We start from the raw sequence: 18,265 nt of genomic DNA, 5'->3' as shown, positions 1-18,265 counted from the left end.
TCAGTTGTGGTTGTGGGAGCTGCAGTTGTAGTTGTTGGAGCCGCTGTTGTGGTTGTTGGAGCCACTGTTGTAGTTGTGGGGGTAGCAGTTGTGGTTGTGGGAGCGGCTGTGGTGGTTGTTTGTGCCACTGTTGCTGATGTGGGAGAAGAAGTGGTAGTGGTGGGTGCTGTAGTTGTAGTGGTTGGAGCTGCAGTTGTAGTTGTTGGAGCCGCTGTTGTGGTTGTTGGCGCTGCTGTTGTGGTTTGTTGGAGCCACTGTTGCAGTCGTGGGAGCTGCAGTTGTAGTCGTGGCAGCTGTAGTTTAGTTGTCGCAGCCCACGTTGTGGTGGGAGCTGAAGTGCTAGTTGTGGGGGCAGCAGTTGTGGTGGTGGGAGCTTCAGTTGTTGTTTGAGCTGCAGCTGTGGTTGTTTGAGCTGCAGTTGTTGGTTGTGGGGCAACAGTTGGTGGTGTGGGAGCTTCAGTTTTGTTGTTGTTGGAGCTTCAGTTGTGGTTGTTGGAGCCGCTGTTGTGGTTTTTTGGAGCCACTGTTGTGGTTGTGGGGGCAGCAGTTGTGGTTGTGGGAGCTGCAGTTGTGGTTGTGGGAGCAGCTGTGGTGGTTGTTTTGTGCCACTGTTGTTGTTGTGGGAGAAGAAGTGGTAGTGTGTGAGCTTCAGTTTGTTGTTGTGGGGGCAGCAGTTGTGGTTGTGGGAGCGGCTGTGGTGGTTGTTTGTGCCACTGTTGTTGATGTGGGAGAAGAAGTGGTAGTGGTGGAGCTTCAGTTGTTGTTGTTTGAGCTGCAGTTGTAGTGGTTGGAGCTGCAGTTGTAGTTGTTGGAGCCGCTGTTGTGGTTGTTGGAGCCACTGTTGTAGTCGTGGGAGCTGCAGTAGTGGTTGTAGGAGCTGCAGTTGTGGTTGTTGGAGCCACTGTTTGTTGTTGTGGGGGCAGCTGTTGTGGTTGTGGGAGGTCCAGTTGTGGTTGTGGGAGCGGCTGTGGTGTTGTTTTGTGCCACTGTTGTAGTCGTGGGAGCTGCAGTAGTGGTTGTAGGAGCTGCAGTTGTGGTTGTTGGAGCCACTATTGTTGTTGTGGGGCAGCAGTTGTGGTTGTGGGAGCTGCAGTTGTGGTTGTTTGTGCCACTGTTGTGGTTGTGGGAGAGAGAGTGGTAGAGGTGGGAGCTTCAGTTGTTGTTGTTTGAGCTGCAGTTGTAGTGGTTGGAGCTGCAGTTGTTGGAGCGGCTGTTGTAGTTGTGGGGGCAGCAGTTGTGGTTGTGGGAGCTGCAGTTGTGGTTGTGGGAGCAGCTGTGGTGGTTGTTTGTGCCACATTGTTTGTGTGTGGGAAGAAGTGTGTAGTGGTGGGAGCTTCAGTTGTTGTTTTTTAGCTGCAGTTGTAGTGGTTGGAGCTGCAGTCGTAGTTGTTGGAGCCGCTGTTGTGGTTGTTGGCGCCACTGTTGTAGTTGTGGGAGCTGCAGTAGTTGTTGTAGGAGCTGCAGTTGTAGTCGTGGCAGCTGTAGTTGTAGTTGTCGCAGCCACTGTTGTGGTGGAGCTGATGCTAGTTGTGGGGGCAGCAGTTGTGGTGGTGGGGCTTCAGTGTTGTTGTTGGAGCTGCAGTTGTGGTTGTTGGAGCAGCTGTAGTAGTGGTGGCAGCTTCAGTTGTTGTTGGAGCTGCAGTTGTGGTTGTGGGAGCTGCAGTTGTAGTTGTTGGTTCCACTGTTGTGGTTGTTGGAGGTGCAGTTGTAGTTGATGGAGCCGCTGTTGTGGTTGTTGGAGCCACTGTTGTGGTGATTGGAGCCACTGTTGTGGTTGTGGGAGCTGCAGTTGTGGTTGTGGGAGCAGCTGTGGTGGTTGTTTGTGCCACTGTTGTTGTGGGAGAAGAAGTGGTAGTGGTGTGAGCTTCAGTTGTTGTTGTGGGGGCAGCAGTTGTGGTTGTGGGAGCTCCAGTTGTGGTTGTGGGAGCGGTTGTGGTGGTTGTTTGTGCCACTGTTGTTGTTGTGGGAGCGGTAGTGGTGGGAGCTTCAGTTGTTGTTGTTTGAGCTGCAGTTGTAGTGGTTTGGAGCTGCAGTTGTAGTTGTTGGAGCTGCTGTTGTAGTTGTTGGAGCCGCTGTTGTGGTTGTTGGAGCCACTGTTGTAGTTGTGGGAGCTGCAGTTGTGGTTGTTGGAGCTGCAGTTGTGGTTGTTGGAGCAGCTGTTATAGTTGTGGGGGCAGCAGTTGTGGTTGTGGGAGCGGCTGTGGTGGTTGTTTGTGCCACTGTTGTGGTTGTGGGAGCTGCAGTTGTGGTTGTGGGAGCTGCAGTTGTAGTTGTGGGAGTGACTGTTGTAGATGTGGGGGCAGCAGTTGTGGTTGTGGGAGCTGCAGTTGTGGTTGTTTGTGCCACTGTTGTTGATGTGGGAGAAGTGGTAGTGGTGTGCTTCAGTTGTTGTTGTTTGAGCTGCAGTTGTAGTGGTTGGAGTTGCAGTTGTGGTTGTTGGAGCGTCTGTTGTAGTTGTGGGGGCAGCAGTTGTGGTTGTGGGGGCTCCAGTTGTGGTTGTGGGAGCAGCTGTGGGTGGTTGTTTGTGCCACTGTTGTTGTGTGTGGGAGAAGAAGTGGTATGTGGCTTCAGTTGTTGTGTTTTTAGCTGCAGTTGTAGTGGTTGGAGCTGCAGTTGTGGTTGTTGGAGTGTCTGTTGTAGTTGTGGGGGCAGCAGTTGTGGTTGTGGGAGCTCCAGTTGTGGTTGTGGGAGCGGCTGTGGTGGTTGTTGTGCCACTGTTGTTGTTGTGGGGGCAGCAGTTGTGGTGGTGGGAGCTTCAGTTGTTGTTGTTTGAGCTGCAGTTGTGGTTGTGAGGGCAACAGTTGTGGTGGTGGGAGCTTCAGTTGTTGTTGTTTGAGCTGCAGTTGTGGTTGTAGGGGCAACAGTTGTGGTTGTGGGACCTGCTGTTGTGGTTGTTGGAGCGTCTGTTGTAGTTGTGGGGGCAGCAGTTGTGGTTGTGGGAGCTGCTGTTGTGGTTGTAGGAGCTGCAGTTGTTGTCGTGACAGCTGCAGTTGTAGTTGTTTGAGCCACTGTTGTGGTGGGAGCTGAAGTGCTAGTTGTGGGGGCAGCAGTTGTGGTGGTGGGAGCTTCAGTTGTTGTTGTTTGAGCTGCAGTTGTGGTTGTAGGGGCAACAGTTGTGGTTGTGGGAGTGCTGTTGTGGTTGTGGGAGCGGCTGTGGTGGTTGTTTGTGCCACTGTTGTTGTTGTGGGAGAAGAAGTGGTAGTGGTGGGAGCTTCAGTTGTTGTTGTTTGAGCTGCAGTTGTAGTGGTTGGAGCTGCAGTTGTAGTTGTTGGGAGCCGCTGTTGTAGTTGTTGGAGCCGCTGTTGTGGTTGTTGGAGCCACTGTTGTAGTCGTGGGAGTTGCAGTGGTGGTTGTTTGAGCTGCAGTTGTTGTCGTGGCAGCTGCAGTTGTAGTTGTTTGAGCCACTGTTGTGGTGGGAGCTGAAGTGCTAGTTGTGGGGGCAGCAGTTGTGGTTGTGGGAGCTGCAGTTGTTGTTGGAGTTGTAGTGGTGGTAGCTGCAGTTGTGGTGGGAGCAGCAGTTGTAGTTGTGGGAGTCGCTGTCGTGGTTCCTAGAGCTGCTGTTGTGGTAGTCGGAGCCACTGTTGTCGTTGTTCTTGCTGCTGTTGTGGTTGTAGGTGCCGTTGTTGTAGTTGTTGGTGTTACTGTGGTGGTCTTGAATGAAATTTAATTTTGAAAAAAAATGAAGAAATATTACTGACATTGATCATAATAGGGAAAATTAATGTTTTTCTTCAAAGGTAAGATTTTTTGTATGTAGCTATTTGTGTATGTATATGTATGCATGCATTTATGTACTTCTTGTATGTTTTTATTTCATATGTTAGGTGTGTGCGTGGGTTTGTTTCTTAAAATGCTCATTTTTGTAAATGTACTCCTTAAGTATTTTTTTTTATAGGCAATTCATTTTATTTTTTGTTTTACTTTATTTTATTTGTGATTATTCAAAATGACTTCTGTACTGACAATTGTTCCAATAATCGTCGATTAAAATTATTGTTTTTCAGATCTATCAGATTACTGTCTATACATTTTCTTTTCTTAAATATATTAGACTATTTTCTTTTTTTTAAATATTATTTAGCAAGTCAGTTTTTGTTTGTACAAAAATAGGACTCTTACCTTATTAGAAGATCATTTTTCAATTTCATTGACATTCCAAACACCTCGTCCTCGTCCAAGTTATTAAGCTGTGGTTTTTCATCATTCGGAATTTTGTGGCAGTATTTGATGGATTTTTCTTCATGCACACACATTTGAAGTTATTGTTTGTACAGAGATCTATCTCTCTATTTATCTCCATCTATCTATATGTATATAGATAGAGAGATAGAGAGATAGAGATAGATAGATAGATAGATAGATAGATAGACAGATAGATAGATAGATATACATTTACATATGTATGGTCTAACATTTTTCATCTACCTATAATTTCTATGACAATGGCAGTATATTGAAAACAAGGAGTGACTTGTATAGGCTACTTTGCAAGCGTGTAGCATGTGTTCTTTTAAAAATACATACTTTATATGTTCTTTCCATAATAGTCATTTTGGAGGGACAAGACTCTTAACTACATCATACTTGATCGTACAATAGTTTAAACAGGCAGGTAGTTCCACATAGATTAGACAGATAATAGCAGAGAACTGTTCGCTGAGAGTGTCCCCAGATGCAGTCATTTTGTGTTCAATGCCTGTATACCATAAGGAATAAAAGACTTCTTGTATATTTTCCGGCTGTAAGCTGACGGCCAGACGAGAGCAGCTCAAACTCTGAGAATAGTGGGTGTGAGGTGTCTGCAGTTCTCTGTTCAGCCGTCCTGTGCACAGAACTTATATATATATTGCAAAGATGCAAGTTGTTTAAAAGCTTCTTCAGGTAGAACTGAACAGAAGCTGGGGATACTGTCACCATAAAACCAATTCATTATGTTTTAGGCCTATAGATTGGGTGCAAACACACTGTCTCTTGAAGATATGCCACAATCTACTACTACCAAAGAATCAGTGGCAGCTACAGTAAAAAACAAACAAACAAAAAATATTCCAGTTAGGACTGGGCCAAATCCAGCTAGATTCACAAACTAACCTGGTATGATTTACTGCAAACAATTATTTATTTGAACTTGAAATGAAGCAGTACATAAAGCATTAGGACATTTATATTCTGTCATTCACACAGAAGAGAAATTCAGTGTAGCATATAAAGCATCTTCACATGGAATATAAATGTGGTTTATTTACTGAATCTTGTGGACCTTTTTTGTTGGGAAAACCAACAAGGAATTAAAGATCAACATAAGTAAACATAAAGTTTTTATGGTACAGCTTACAACCTTGCCAGACATTTTAACACATAAACATGCACTTATTTGATTTAGAAGTTATTTGAAAGTTTGATTTTGATTCATCACCTCTGAGGAGACTCCATTTAGTGGAGGCAAGTAGTAATGACATGTAACTAACTAGTTTTGATCGTCGCTTCCTGTGGTCACAGTGGATTCCACAGATTTTACTTGGGGAAACAAATCTTTCACCATTACTGGATCTGGTGTATTACAGCCATTGTGTGTGTGTGTTGATGGAGGGAATCATGGAGCCAGGGGAGGGGAGGTAATATTCAGAGAAATAAACCTCAGAATTGCTGATATTAAAGTCGTAAATTTATGAGGAAAAAAATTCCCTCACGATTTATGAGAAATAAACCCCCTGAAATTTCTGAAATTACAAAGTCACAAGTTTATGAGAAAAAAACTTGGGACAATGGTTTTCCTTTTCCTTGTTGCCTTTTCTGTTTGTTTGTTTTTCATTCATTTGCTTTCTTTTGTTTTGTTTTGTTTTTGTTGTTTGTTTTCAAGGAACCACATTATTTCACTTTGCTGCCACTTGCCGTGTAACATGCTTGCAGCTGATGACGTCATCACATTATACTTTGCAATCGGATTTAGTCACAAGGAAATACTTAAGATTTTAGCTCACAGTGACAATATTATCTTAAGAATCTGGACTGTGAAGAGACATTGCTGTAACTTGGGCCTATTCAGAAAAAAACAACATACTGATTTAAATAAGATGATAGCTTTTACACTATATTACCAAAAGTATTCGCTCACCCATTCAAATGATCAGAATCAGGTGTCCTAATCACTTGGCCTGGCCACAGGTGTATAAAATCAAGCACTCAGGCATGCAGACTGTGAAACAAGACATTTGTGAAAGAATGGGCCGCTCTCAGGAGCTCAGTGAATTCCAGCGTGGAACTGTCATAGGATGCCACCTGTGCAACAAATCCAGTCGTGAAATTTCCTCGCTCCTAAATATTCCACAGTCAACTGTCAGCTCTATTATAACAAAATGGAAGCGTTTGGGAACACAGTAACTCAGCCACGAAGTGGTAGGCCACGTAAAGTGACGGAGAGGGGTCAGCGGATGCTGAAGCGCATAGTGCAAAGAGGTCGCCGACTTTCTGCACAGTCAATTGCTACAGAGCTACAAACTTCATGTGACCTTCAGATTAGCCCAAGTACAGTACGCAGAGAGCTTCATGGAATGGGTTTCCATGGCCGAGCAGCTGCAGCCAAGGCACACATCACCAAGTGCAATGCAAAGCGTCGGATGCAATGGTGTAAAGCACGCCGCCACTGGCCTCTAGAGCAGTGGAGACGCGTTCTCTGGAGTGATGAACCACGCTTTTCCATCTGGCAATCTGATGGACGAGTCTGGGTTTGGAGGTTGCCAGGAGAACGGTACATTTCAGACTGCATTGTGCCGACTGTGAAATTTGGTGGAGGAGGAATTATGGTGTGGGGTTGTTTTTCAGGAGCTGGGCTTGGCCCCTTAGTTCCAGTGAAAGGAACTTTGAATGCTTCAGGATACCAAAACATTTTGGACAATTCCATGCTCCCAACCTTGTGGGAACAGTTTGGAGTGGGCCCCTTCCTCTTCCAACATGACTGTGCACCAGTGCACAAGCAAGGTCCATAAAGACATGGATGACAAAGTCTGGTGTGGATGAACTTGACTGGCCTGCACAGAGTCCTGACCTGAACCGATAGAACACCTTTGGGATGAATTAGAGCGGAGACTGAGAGCCAGGCCTTCTCGACCAACATCAGTGTGTGACCTCACCAATGTGCTTTTGGAAGAATGGTCAAAATTCCTATAAACACTCTCCTCAACCTTGTGGACAGTCTTCCCAGAAGAGTTGAAGCTGTAATAGCTGCAAAAGGTGGACCGACATCATATTGAACTCTATGGGTTAGGAATGGGATGGCACTTCAGTTCATAGTATGAGTAAAGGCAGGTGAGCGAATACTTTTGGTAATATAGTGTATGTATCAAAAAACTACAACTACAGCAAAGTGAAGTTATATGGTTCCTTAACCAAAAATAAATAAATAAGTAAAAGAAAAACTATTTTCCATTTGTTTTCTGATAAATTTATGTTAATATCAGAGAGTTTTTGCTCTCAATTTTGTGACTTAATAATATAAGAATGTGTACATTTTTGTCATAAATTTGTGAGGGTTTTTTCTTATAAATTTGTAACTTTAATATCAGAATTTGTGATTTTTTTTGTGGAAATTTTTTTCTTTATAATCTCTGATTTTTTTCCCTCATAAATTGGTAATTTTTTTTCATGTAATTTACCACTTTAATCAGAATATTCAAGGAATTGTTTTTGTTTTGTTCTCCTTCATCCCAGAGATTGAGACATGCGTAGAGGAAGATACATACAGGAAACTACATAGATTTTTCTAAGATTTTGATTTTATTTCATGTTTTACCACTTTCATTGTGTATTAATTTAAAATAAAAATATATACTTTATATATAAAAATAAAAAATACATTTGTTGTCAAGGGTGGCAGTGCCCAAGTGCACTCTATTGGACAGCTGCCACTTGCAACTGTTAGTGTCATCCATGAAGAGCAATTTGAAATGGCTCTTTTTGAGATCACTATGTGTAAATATGCCACAGACAAGAACCAACAACAAGGTCTCTATCTAAATGCATGAACTTGCTTACACAAGACAAAGGTTATAGTGTTTATAATGTTTCATACTGAAGATGACAAGGCCATCGGGTGCATTCTTCAGGAAAAAACAAAAAGAAGAAGTGGAAAAACAAAATGAAGAATCAGGTGTGTAATTCAGTTCATTGTGGTCAATGTAGACATCTGTCCAAACTTACGGATTACCATTAGAGTGGCTGTCACCCTTCCAGTGACAATGATTGCAGCTGAGAGGAGCTTTTCACGAGATGAACTTCATCAGAACATATCTCACGTCCAGCATGACACAAGACTGCCTTAGTGGTCTTATTTGTGTAAGTGTTTTTATATTTTTATAGTTGTAAAGGTTGGGATTATTCATTTGTGTTTTTCCAAATATCTGAACAGCGCTGAATGGTTACAATGTAACCTGACGCTAGCAGTCTAGTAGTTCACTTGAGACTGTTTCAGTTTTCTAAACTCATAACTTTACTAGGTCATTTGTCACTGTTGTCGTTTGTCATACTTTGCTTGTTTTATTCATTGTTTATTATAAGTGTTGGAGGGAAAATTAAGTTGTTGATTTTGACATTTATGTCACTACATACTGTTCAGCCTCCCTCACTTAGTGGGTGGTCGCAGGATTCATGATGTTGCTATGGCAGATATCAGTTCAGAGTTTAGTTTGGTCTAAGTGTGAATAACAACTGAAGATGTCTGTTCTAAAGTATTTTCCTTTCAGTAGACTAATGTTGTGTGTCTGTGCATGTTTATTGCTCTGTTTATTAAAAAGGCACAATATATTATGATATATTCTAACTCCATTTACTCAGCCTTAAAGAAATAGTTTGTATTCTTATCCAAATAGTGGTACTAGCTCCTGTATGTGAGTATGATCCATCCATCAAGTTAAGTCCATCCTTGTCATAAGAACAGGTATACTGACCAGGAAAGGATGCACAACACAAGTTTGTTTCAATTTCACTTCAGTTTCAGTCCCCCGTGGCTTCAAAAATGGCATGAGAGTTTTCTGCCGTAGCGCTGCCACCTACATTCATTTTCTAAGGCCTATCCCAGCGCTCATAGGGCAAAGGCAAGGAAACACCCTGGACAGGTCGCCAGTCCATCACAGGGCAGACAAACAAACACTGACATTCACACCTAGGGGCAATTTAGCTTCTCCAATTCACCTAACCTGCATTTCTTTGGACGGTGGGAGGAAACCCACGCAGACACGGGGAGAACATGCAAACTCCACACAGAAAGGACCTTGGGTGGGAATCGAACCCAGGATGGGATTGGGATTGCAGTGCCGCCGTGTGGTGATATAGTGGCAGTGCTACAGCAGAAAATATGTAATACAGACATTTTGGAAGCCAGAGGACTGAAAACAGGAATGAAAGTGCTCAAAATAGTTTTATTTTCTGGTCTATATCTACTTCATTTTGAAGCAGTACTCTCCCAATGAAGCTCACGGTTTTATGGCAGGGAAGAATTTAATGGACCAAATTTGGTGGCTGTATCACACTCCAATGGAGCAGCAAACACGTGTATATGGGTAAGAATCCAAACTGTCACTATCAGCAAAAAAAAAAAAAAAAAAAAAAAAAAAAAATCAATTAACTCTGTTACGGTCCCCTCATTTTTCATTATTTATTTTTCATTCATTCATTCATTGCCTATTTAATACATTCGCTGCCTTGTTTAGTTTCTGTTCATTGTGGTGAGTTTTCTTTGGGTCAGTTTTATTTTATGAATGACATGACGTCACGGCATCCCACGGGATTCCCTCCATGCCCTTCGGTGCTGTCCACGCCCTTCGGTGCTGTTGCCTCCGCTGCCCACCTGCTGGTTGCGCCGCCTCTCAATTGCCGCTGGTCCAATCCACGCAGGACAATCCTTTGCCGGTTCATAAAAGCGCTCCTGTGACAGCCACCGGGGGGCTGTGATTTAAACTGAGCAGTCCGCCTTTGTCTTCGACTCAGTACTTTGTACTTGTTCTTGTGCTTTGGGAGTTGTGTAACTTACACGTGTTCTTGGGATGTTAACACCATGTTAACTCAGACGATTGCTAACTTTGGTTTACTTGTGTGGATGATTTATTTTGACATCAGTTTGGTTTTGTTTTTCTAGCCACTGATTCTTTATTTTTCTGCTGGTTAGGGCTTTGAGTGGCAGCCCAAATGTAAATTTATTTTAAGCAGGTAAGTTTACAGTAGGCAAGGTAGGCTCTTTTTATTTGCGTGTTCAGCTTGTTGAAAACAAGCTGAACGGCTGGACCAGATAGGGTAGTGCTTTCTTTTGTTATAGAGCAGGCTAGCATTGTTTCTTTTGTGTGTGTATTTTGCTCTATATTGTATATCCATTCCCCTGCATTTCCTTTATTGTGTTTTTTATTTACTCCAAGTTCTACAAATAAACGGCTCTACATGCCTGTACAACCACCTTTGTTACTTCCCTTAATTCCCTAGACTTTTCCCATCCTTTAGGGTTGTAACAACTCCCACCAGTTGATCTCAAATGCAGCAACCAGAGATTTAACCAGCACTAACCGGACACCAGTGTCCTGCCTCAGGTATACTTACATGCCTTGTGCTTTTTATTGTCTTAACATTTTATCTTGTCTAGTTATATGTTATAATTAGTTTGTGCCTCAGTGCGAAGCCCAGAGTCACTATTGTTATCCTGCGTGTTTCTTATTCTTCTTATTTCGACTTAAAATTTTGGTTCGCCACTCCTCCCAGTTTCGAACTGCGCAAATGGCCCATCCACAATGAATGGCGCACATTTCGCAAGGCCTGTACTCCTACACTGTCGAGAATACCTCGACACAGTCAATGGACGAAGTGTGCGGCTTGGTCAGATCTCCTAGCCTGCAAATTTTGGTTGCAATCGCAGTTACCATGACAATATAAATCGCAATTTAAGTTTCTCAATGGAAATGAATGGGGAATTTGAAGCCACATATCTCGGTCATACGGTCACGCTGAAACGTGAATCAAACTTTAAAACGGTGACATTGACTAGGACTATTTTTGGTGTAAGGGGTATTTTCAAACACCTTACCGTTTTTTGTAAAATCACAGTTTAAAGTTTGACACATTTTCCCGCCTTTTTTCAGTCTTCAATGTGTGTGTATGTGGAAGTCGTTAAGCAGCTAGAATGGGGCTCTAACTGACAGAGTGGGGAGATGGGGTGAGGATTATCCAAAAAAATAAAACGGAAATCGTCCTCACGGGCACATAGTTTGAAGCACGCAGGTCATCTTTTTCCAAAGTGGTAGAGATTTATGTCCTCTCTCACACGATGCATCTACTTTTACCATGAGACCAACAGAACAGAGCTAACTTCAAGGTTAACCCTGGCTTTTCTGTACCATAAAGGTAGCTTACTTTTTATCGGGCTACGTTGCCGTGGTAACATATGCCTAACCTGCTCCAGAGCAGGTTAAGTTCAGGATAAGAGCTCAGCAGGTAGAAAAGCCCCACCTACTGACCAATCAGCTCTCTTGGAAAATGACCTGCCCATTTTCCCTTTCTTCCTCTTTTATAAAATTAAAATGAATACATTTTATAATTCTTCTTGTATTTATTTTTACTCATGACTCTGCACTGTCCAACCAAAAATTGATCTTGTAGACTGATATAGGCCTAATGATTTAAAAAAAAAAAAAAAAAAAAAAAATTGAAAATAAATGAGGGGAATTTAATTCAGAGGGTTAAATAAAAGTCTGATAAAATACACGCCAGCTTCTGGGATCCTTTAGGTTTCCATTAGTTTGCTCATATTTAGTATTTAGGGTGTCTGCCCTGAAAAGTCCACATGAGAGTTGGTGCCAAATGTTTTACAGTGAAATAATATTTTAACCAGCAGAATAAAGATACTTTATAAAATATCAAAATAAGTTGAATCAGAGTGACGATTCTGACAAAACTCAAACTGAGGGCAGACCTCCAGCAAGGGTCGGCCCTCACTGTTAGAGAGGGCCAGTTCCCCTGTAGGAGTGTATGGCTGAGTGGGAGACACATTAATTTATTGAACACACAAATGTTACTATAGTCAGATCTACTTGTGCCGTCATGGTGGGGAAGTAGTATTATGATCGCACTAATTTACGCACTGACACAATCGGCGATTTTTTGCCAGCATTCCTTGCAGCTTTTGGCAGCTGCAACTGTGTTGATTTTTGCCTGGATTATTGATTTATATTCTAAATATTTATTAATGAATATTGTCTGCTCCTTCGTTGTAAAGTATGCGGCTCGGGTAGATTTTTCCATGTTTGCGATTGGTCGCATGCAGCAAACACCGCCCTTTTTATGTGAGCGCGCACAGATCTAGATTAGAAAAGCTTGGCTTGAATTAGCGAGTTGATAGCCGGCTTTATGGAACCGAAAATCCGGAGCGCGGATATCTGGTTAAGTGAAGCCAGATAAGTAAGAGAAAGCACGGCTATGTTAATCCAGCTTTATGGTACAGGCCACAGGACTACTGCTCATGTCCTACGTATGTGAAGCACTTTTTTTAAAGTATATAATGATTAATATAATGATTTTTTCGGGTTATTCAGATCACTCAACATTGCTGTTGAGACAGACTGTTCTCATTCAGTATTAGTACAAATTCCTACGAAAAATATTGCACTATAATTCGTAGATGTGAGCCAGAAAGTTGTGATCACGTGACCTATGCGCGGCAGGCTGATCTTTCTGTGAAAACAAAATAATTGGCAGACATTCCTTTTATTCTCAGTGGAAAATGCAATATTTTAAGATAGCTTATGCATTCAAATGCGTTTTGATAACATTTCTAGCGGGAAATGTGCATTTTATTTCCAAAATCTTCATTCAGTTAATGTATATGATGTTTACTTTGTTAGTTATTACGAAGATTCTTTCAGGTTTCTATCGTTGCTATGGCTGTTGCTATGGACGCTGCTACCACTATCGCTGATGTAGCTTCCCCAGATTTCCACTGTCACCATGGAAATCTGGGGAGGGAGGCGTGGGGTTAACCTGCTCTCACAGAAATCTGTGAAATGAGCACGACCTCTTAATAACACATTGCGTGCTCCTCGCACGTAACCTGTTTTAATCATAGATTTCTATGGTTTTAATTCCATGTGGTCACCACACAAACAGTGTCCACTGAAAGTCAGCGAGGATCCGTGCTGGACACACGGATTCTCGGCTTCAAAGACGTCACGCTGTGGCGCGGAAGTGCAAATTTAATCGATATTCCGGAAAAAGTCTGATTATTAGCCATAACGTTGTAACCATTCAAGGCAGACTTACCACGAGCTATGAGGTTGTGTAACGATGACATGTGCTTCTGCCGAGTCCACAAGTTCCCGTATAATATCAACTTTATTTTAAGAAAACACGTTTTATTTGCGATGTCATATCACGGAGAAACACTACATTACCCATAATCCTAATGTTTATCAGCGACGTGTCTGATTTGACTTTCATCAATAAAGTCAATAAAGTGTAATAAAGTGCATGAAAGTTGATAATATGCTGATATGTTACACCATTGAACACAACCCTTTCCGTCAGCGAAACAGAGCAGGTGGAAAAACCGCGGAAACACGTCAAAATAGCACTAAAGATTTATATATACATTTTTTTTATTTTTCATAACACATCTTTATTCATGATATAAACATATGCTACATGTTAAGGTTATACTTTTGCTGTTGAAAAACTACCGTATGTATGTTTTCTAAACCTAATTTCAAAACTTTTACCCTAACCCGGAAGAGGGGTACCAGAACTGCGCGTTGCAACACACAGAGGTGTCCTGCGCCATAGGTTTTGTAGTTCTAATATGTTATGTCTATTATGTGATGTTGTGATCATTTTGCATGTGATTTTGCAATCTTCATTATAGTTTTTGGGTGTGGGAAAAACGCCTGTTTGGTCAGATTTAAAAAAAAAAAAAAAAAACAAGTTCAGCCTACTGAAACGAAACTACCTGCAAAATCCAGGCTTTTGAGCCAAATTAATGTCCCTACAAAACAAAACAAAACAAAACAAAACAAAACAAAAAAAACTATAAAAAACTCAGTAAAAAAAAGACATTAGTCTTTTGGTATGGGTTGCAATGTTCTTTAATTCGAATAATTTATATTACAATAATGAAAAATACATTTACAACTTAATCAATTACATCAAACTTCCCGCTGATTACAGTTTTTCTCAAGTGCTTACACGCTATATCTGGGCCTATTGACTAAACATCTCAAACCATAACACCATCTTCCAAAAGGCAGCCTGATTTCCAAATGAATAATGATTAACACTATTTCCCTATTTTCACACGTTCCAGGTTTTGACATGAAACTTTGAACTTTGTGTAATATAAGAACTGAAAAAAGTGCATATAATCTATAATGAATAATTCACAAATATATGTTTGCTATCATGTCAAAAACTAACTTAACAATAATAAAAATTAGGATCCATAATCTTTAATGCAAAATATATTACATTTGCTAGGTAGTGCTTGAATGGATTTATAAATTGTAGATTCTTGCATGTTCTATTGAAATGGATTTACTGTAATACGCAATTCTTACACTGAATCTTTACAGAGATATTGATTACATCTGATTATCCATTTCTGATCATTTAAATTTTTTATCCATTCCTCGAGAAGTCACTGCTAGTCTGTTACGAAGTAAGCAAGAGGAATTAGCAGTAAAGTGAGCACATTCAGAGGTCTGGTTGATGCCATTGCTCTGCTGGTGGTGGTCAGTGTTGCAGCTGTAGTTGTCGTTGGTGATGCTGTTGTATCCACAGCTGTGGTGGTTGCTGTTGTTGTTGTTGTAGTATCCACAGCTGTGGTTGTTGCAGTTGTTGGTGTGGCAGTTGTTGAATTTGATGTTGTATTTGCTGTGGTATTTGGCATAACAGTTATAAAAGTACAAGAAAAATGTTGTAGTTAGTTTGTGGTAATTTAAAACTTGAAAGCTGTTATTGACATGCAGTATATTTGGTTAATTTCTCCTAAGAAGTCTTGCACTAATTAAGAAACTACATTAAAGCAGCTATGAAAATTTTAATGAAACAAAAAATGATAATAAGCAAAAAGGGATATTTCTAAAATTTCAAATATTGTAAATAATCCTGTTCACACTTTAAGAGTTAATACATCTGAAAATGAGATGCTGCATGGTACACTAATACTAACCTGTTCTGATAGTGTTTGGGATGACATCAAGGAACACCTTTGATTCATTGATTGCCTTTTCAAGAGACATCACTGCATGAGAGGCTGTAGGAACCACTGTCTCATTCCTGAAGATCACATTGGTTTCAACTACAACTGAACCGCGCCTAATGAGAGAAAGGACATTCAGCTGGCAACATTTTGGGAACAATTATGAATCATCACTCAAGCAAAAATAAAATGTGTTTTAAGTATTACTTACCGAAAACCTTTAATACTACATCTCAGGAAAGTCTCTGGATACACAATTTGGTACCCTTTGTTACACTAAAGAAAGGGGAAAAAAAGATTGTTGACTTTGCTTAATGTCTCAAAATTAAGTATAAATGTCCTCTACAATACAGTAATATGAATTATTGAGGCAAATATACACTACATTTAAATGATCAAAAAAGACATGTTAATAAATGAGTGACATATTACCTCTGCTGTAACATTGTTAGCCAGGTCTTTGTATTGTTGAGACTGTGGATTGCTGTATTGTGGGATGAAAGGACGGTCTAGATCCAACAGCAGAATTAGGAAGCCCTCACCACTTTGTGGGGGACCAGTCACTTCCGTAGTTGTGGCACTGGTTGTGGTTATCTGTGTATTCGATGTAGTTGTAACAGAAGCTGTAGTAGAAGCCACAGTTGTCAAAACACTGGCTGTGGATGCTTCTGTTGTTGCTGATGAAATCTGGAAGTGGATAAATAGTGCAAAGTATAGAAGGTCCACGGATTTCTGCGAGATCACAAGCCGTTTTGTCCCTAAGAGAAATAAAGATGGCCGCACAGACGTTTCAAGTCACCGTTGTGACGCGAAGACGCACGAACATGCGGATGTAGCAAAATGTATTTTCACCACACTCCATTTGTGGTTTGTTTCTCCTGAAAAACATTCAGTGGATGCACTAGACACAGCTCATTGCTATGTAGCTGAGCTCCAGTGAAGAATTCAATTATGTCTTAGGTCAAGATTTTGCTTTGAGCAGCAAAATGTAGCCTGTAATCATAATGAACAGGACAATTGCAGGCCCCCTCAATGTGCTCTGAACAGTGTTTAACTGCACTAAAAATGTTTTACCTGCTCAATGTTAGAGTGGTAAGCTACAGAGCAGAAGCAAATGTACTCATGCTCCATGCTATTGTGTGTGTCATTGGAAATAATTCTTTGCAAAGACCCTCATCAATGTGGAGATGCACCTTCATACTGCACCAGTACACACAACCACTCAGAGGTGCTAGACTTAAGAAGCAATTTGTGTCCTTAAGAAGGAATGTGTCTCAAAAGGAATGCTTTATGCTTTTGTTTTTGAAACTTTGAAACAAAATAACAAGTTTTGTTTTGAAGTTTTTTTTCCCCTCAAAACATTACTGGTTATATGCTAATGAGTACGCATTATGATGAAAGTTAAGATAACCTGAGGAAAACATATTCACATTTTTTAATATTCTTGTAATAAGAGTGTGCAAGTGTATGTGTGTGTGTGTGTGCATGCATTAAATAGTGTTTTTCAAGTCGATTTAATTGATTGAATAAATTGTGTGAACTAGTCATGCACTGGTAATAATAGCATTGATGGCAGAATTAAAATATTATTTTTTTGAAAATTATAACAAGAAACTAGGTGCAAGAAATTCAAAGACACATTTAATATTTTTTTCTACTTTCACTACAAATGCAGTTATTCATATATGACCTCTTGTCCAATATAATTTTCAGATATGGATTACCATTTTATATGATTTCTAATTTGGACAATAGAAAATGTGATAGATACATGACTATAACAAAGTTGGAAGTCCAGCTCTGCGATATTAAAATTATTATTAAGCATGTCAATGAAATATATCACCTAGTCAAAGGTATTTATAATTGCCACATTACTAATAACAAGATTAATGATGAAAGAACTGGAGGAGTTTATACAAAAATGTGCTAAAAAATAAAAAAGTTACTTACCATTGCTGCTGTTGTCGTTGTTGGGGCTACCGTTGTGGTTGTGAGAGCTGCTGATATAGTTGTGGCAACTGCTGTTGTAGTTGTGGGTGTTGTTGTTGTGGTTGTTGGCGCCGCTGTTGTAGTTGTGGGAGCTGCACTTGTAGTTGTGGGGGCAGCAACTGTGGTTGTGGGAGCTGCAGTTGTTGTGGAAGGAGCTGCTGTTGTTGTTGGTGCTGCTGTTGTGGTTGTTGGAGCTGCTGTTGTGGTTGTTGTGGGGGCAGCAGTTGTGGTTGTGGGGGCTACTGTTGTGGTTGTGGGGGCTGCAGTTGTAGTGGTGGGAGCTGTAGTTGTGGTTGTGGGTGCTGTAGTTGTGGTTGTGGGAGCAGCTGTGGTGGTTGTTGGTACTGCTGTGGGGGTTGTTGGAGCTGCTGTTGTGGTTGTGGGAGTGGCTGTAGTGGTTGTTGGTGCTTCAGTTGTGGTTGTGGGAGCTGCAGTTGTGGTTGTGGGTGCGGCTGTGGTTGTTGTTGGTACTACTGTAGTCGTTGTTAGAGCTGCAGTGGTTGTTGTGGGGACAGCAGTTGTGGTTGTTGGTACTGCTGTAGTCGTTGTTGGAGGTGCAGTTGTGGTTGTGGGGGCAGCTGTTGTGGTTTTTAGAGCCATTGTTGTAGTAGTGGAGGCTGCTGTTGTTGTTGGAGCTGCTGTTGTAGTGGTGGGGGCTGCAGTTGGAGTGGTGGGACTTGTAGTTGTGGTTGTGGGTGCTGTACTTGTGGTTGTGGGAGCAGCTGTGGTGGTTGTTGGTACTGCTGTGGTGGTTGTTGGAGCTGCTGTTGTGGTTGTGGAAGCGGCTGTAGTGGTTGTTGGTGCAGCTGTTGTGATTGTTGGAGCTACTGTTGTGGTAATGGGAGCTGCTGTTGTTGTTGTTGGAGCAGCAGTGGTTGTTGTGGGGGAAACAGTTGTGGTTGTGCGAGCTGCAGTTGTTGTTGTTGGTGCCGCAGTTGTGGTTGTGGGAACTGCAGTTGTGGTTGTGGGAGCTGCAGTTGTGGTTGTGGGAGCTGCAGTTGTGGTTGTTGGTACTGCTGTTGTAGTTGTGGGTGCAGCTGTGGTGGTTGTTGG

At 41.5% G+C, this 18,265-nt stretch overlaps 1 protein-coding gene across 1 annotated transcript; it reads right to left on the bottom strand.

The window, feature by feature from the left end:
• Window positions 1–15,758: 15,758 nt before the first annotated feature.
• Window positions 15,759–17,812, bottom strand: LOC115361994 (probable serine/threonine-protein kinase fhkB). The gene is made up of 3 exons (XM_030055744.1): window positions 17,771–17,812; window positions 17,174–17,309; window positions 15,759–15,907 (listed from the first exon to the last, which is right to left on the bottom strand). Exons 1-3 carry the CDS (start codon window positions 17,810–17,812, stop codon window positions 15,759–15,761), a joined length of 327 nt encoding a protein of 108 aa, XP_029911604.1.
• Window positions 17,813–18,265: the final 453 nt, after the last annotated feature.

The sequence above is a fragment of the Myripristis murdjan genome, chromosome 1 (assembly GCF_902150065.1).
Source record: "Myripristis murdjan chromosome 1, fMyrMur1.1, whole genome shotgun sequence".
Lineage (NCBI taxonomy): Eukaryota > Metazoa > Chordata > Actinopteri > Holocentriformes > Holocentridae > Myripristis > Myripristis murdjan.
Note: the sequence above shows the minus strand (reverse complement) of the source record. Positions and strands in the feature narration are given on the sequence as shown.

What these genes read in the sequence shown, in the direction of transcription:
- LOC115361994 (XM_030055744.1), bottom strand. Translation starts at nt 17,812, where the DNA reads ATGGCTCTAAAAACCACAACAGCTGCCCCCACAACCACAACT. An exon ending in CTGCCCCCACAACCACAACT is followed by an intron (nt 17,310 to 17,770) that starts GCACCTCCAACA and finishes CACAACTACAAG; the next exon opens with TGCAGCTCCCACAACTACAA. An exon ending in CAACGACAACAGCAGCAATG is followed by an intron (nt 15,908 to 17,173) that starts GTAAGTAACTTT and finishes ATCCACTTCCAG; the next exon opens with ATTTCATCAGCAACAACAGA.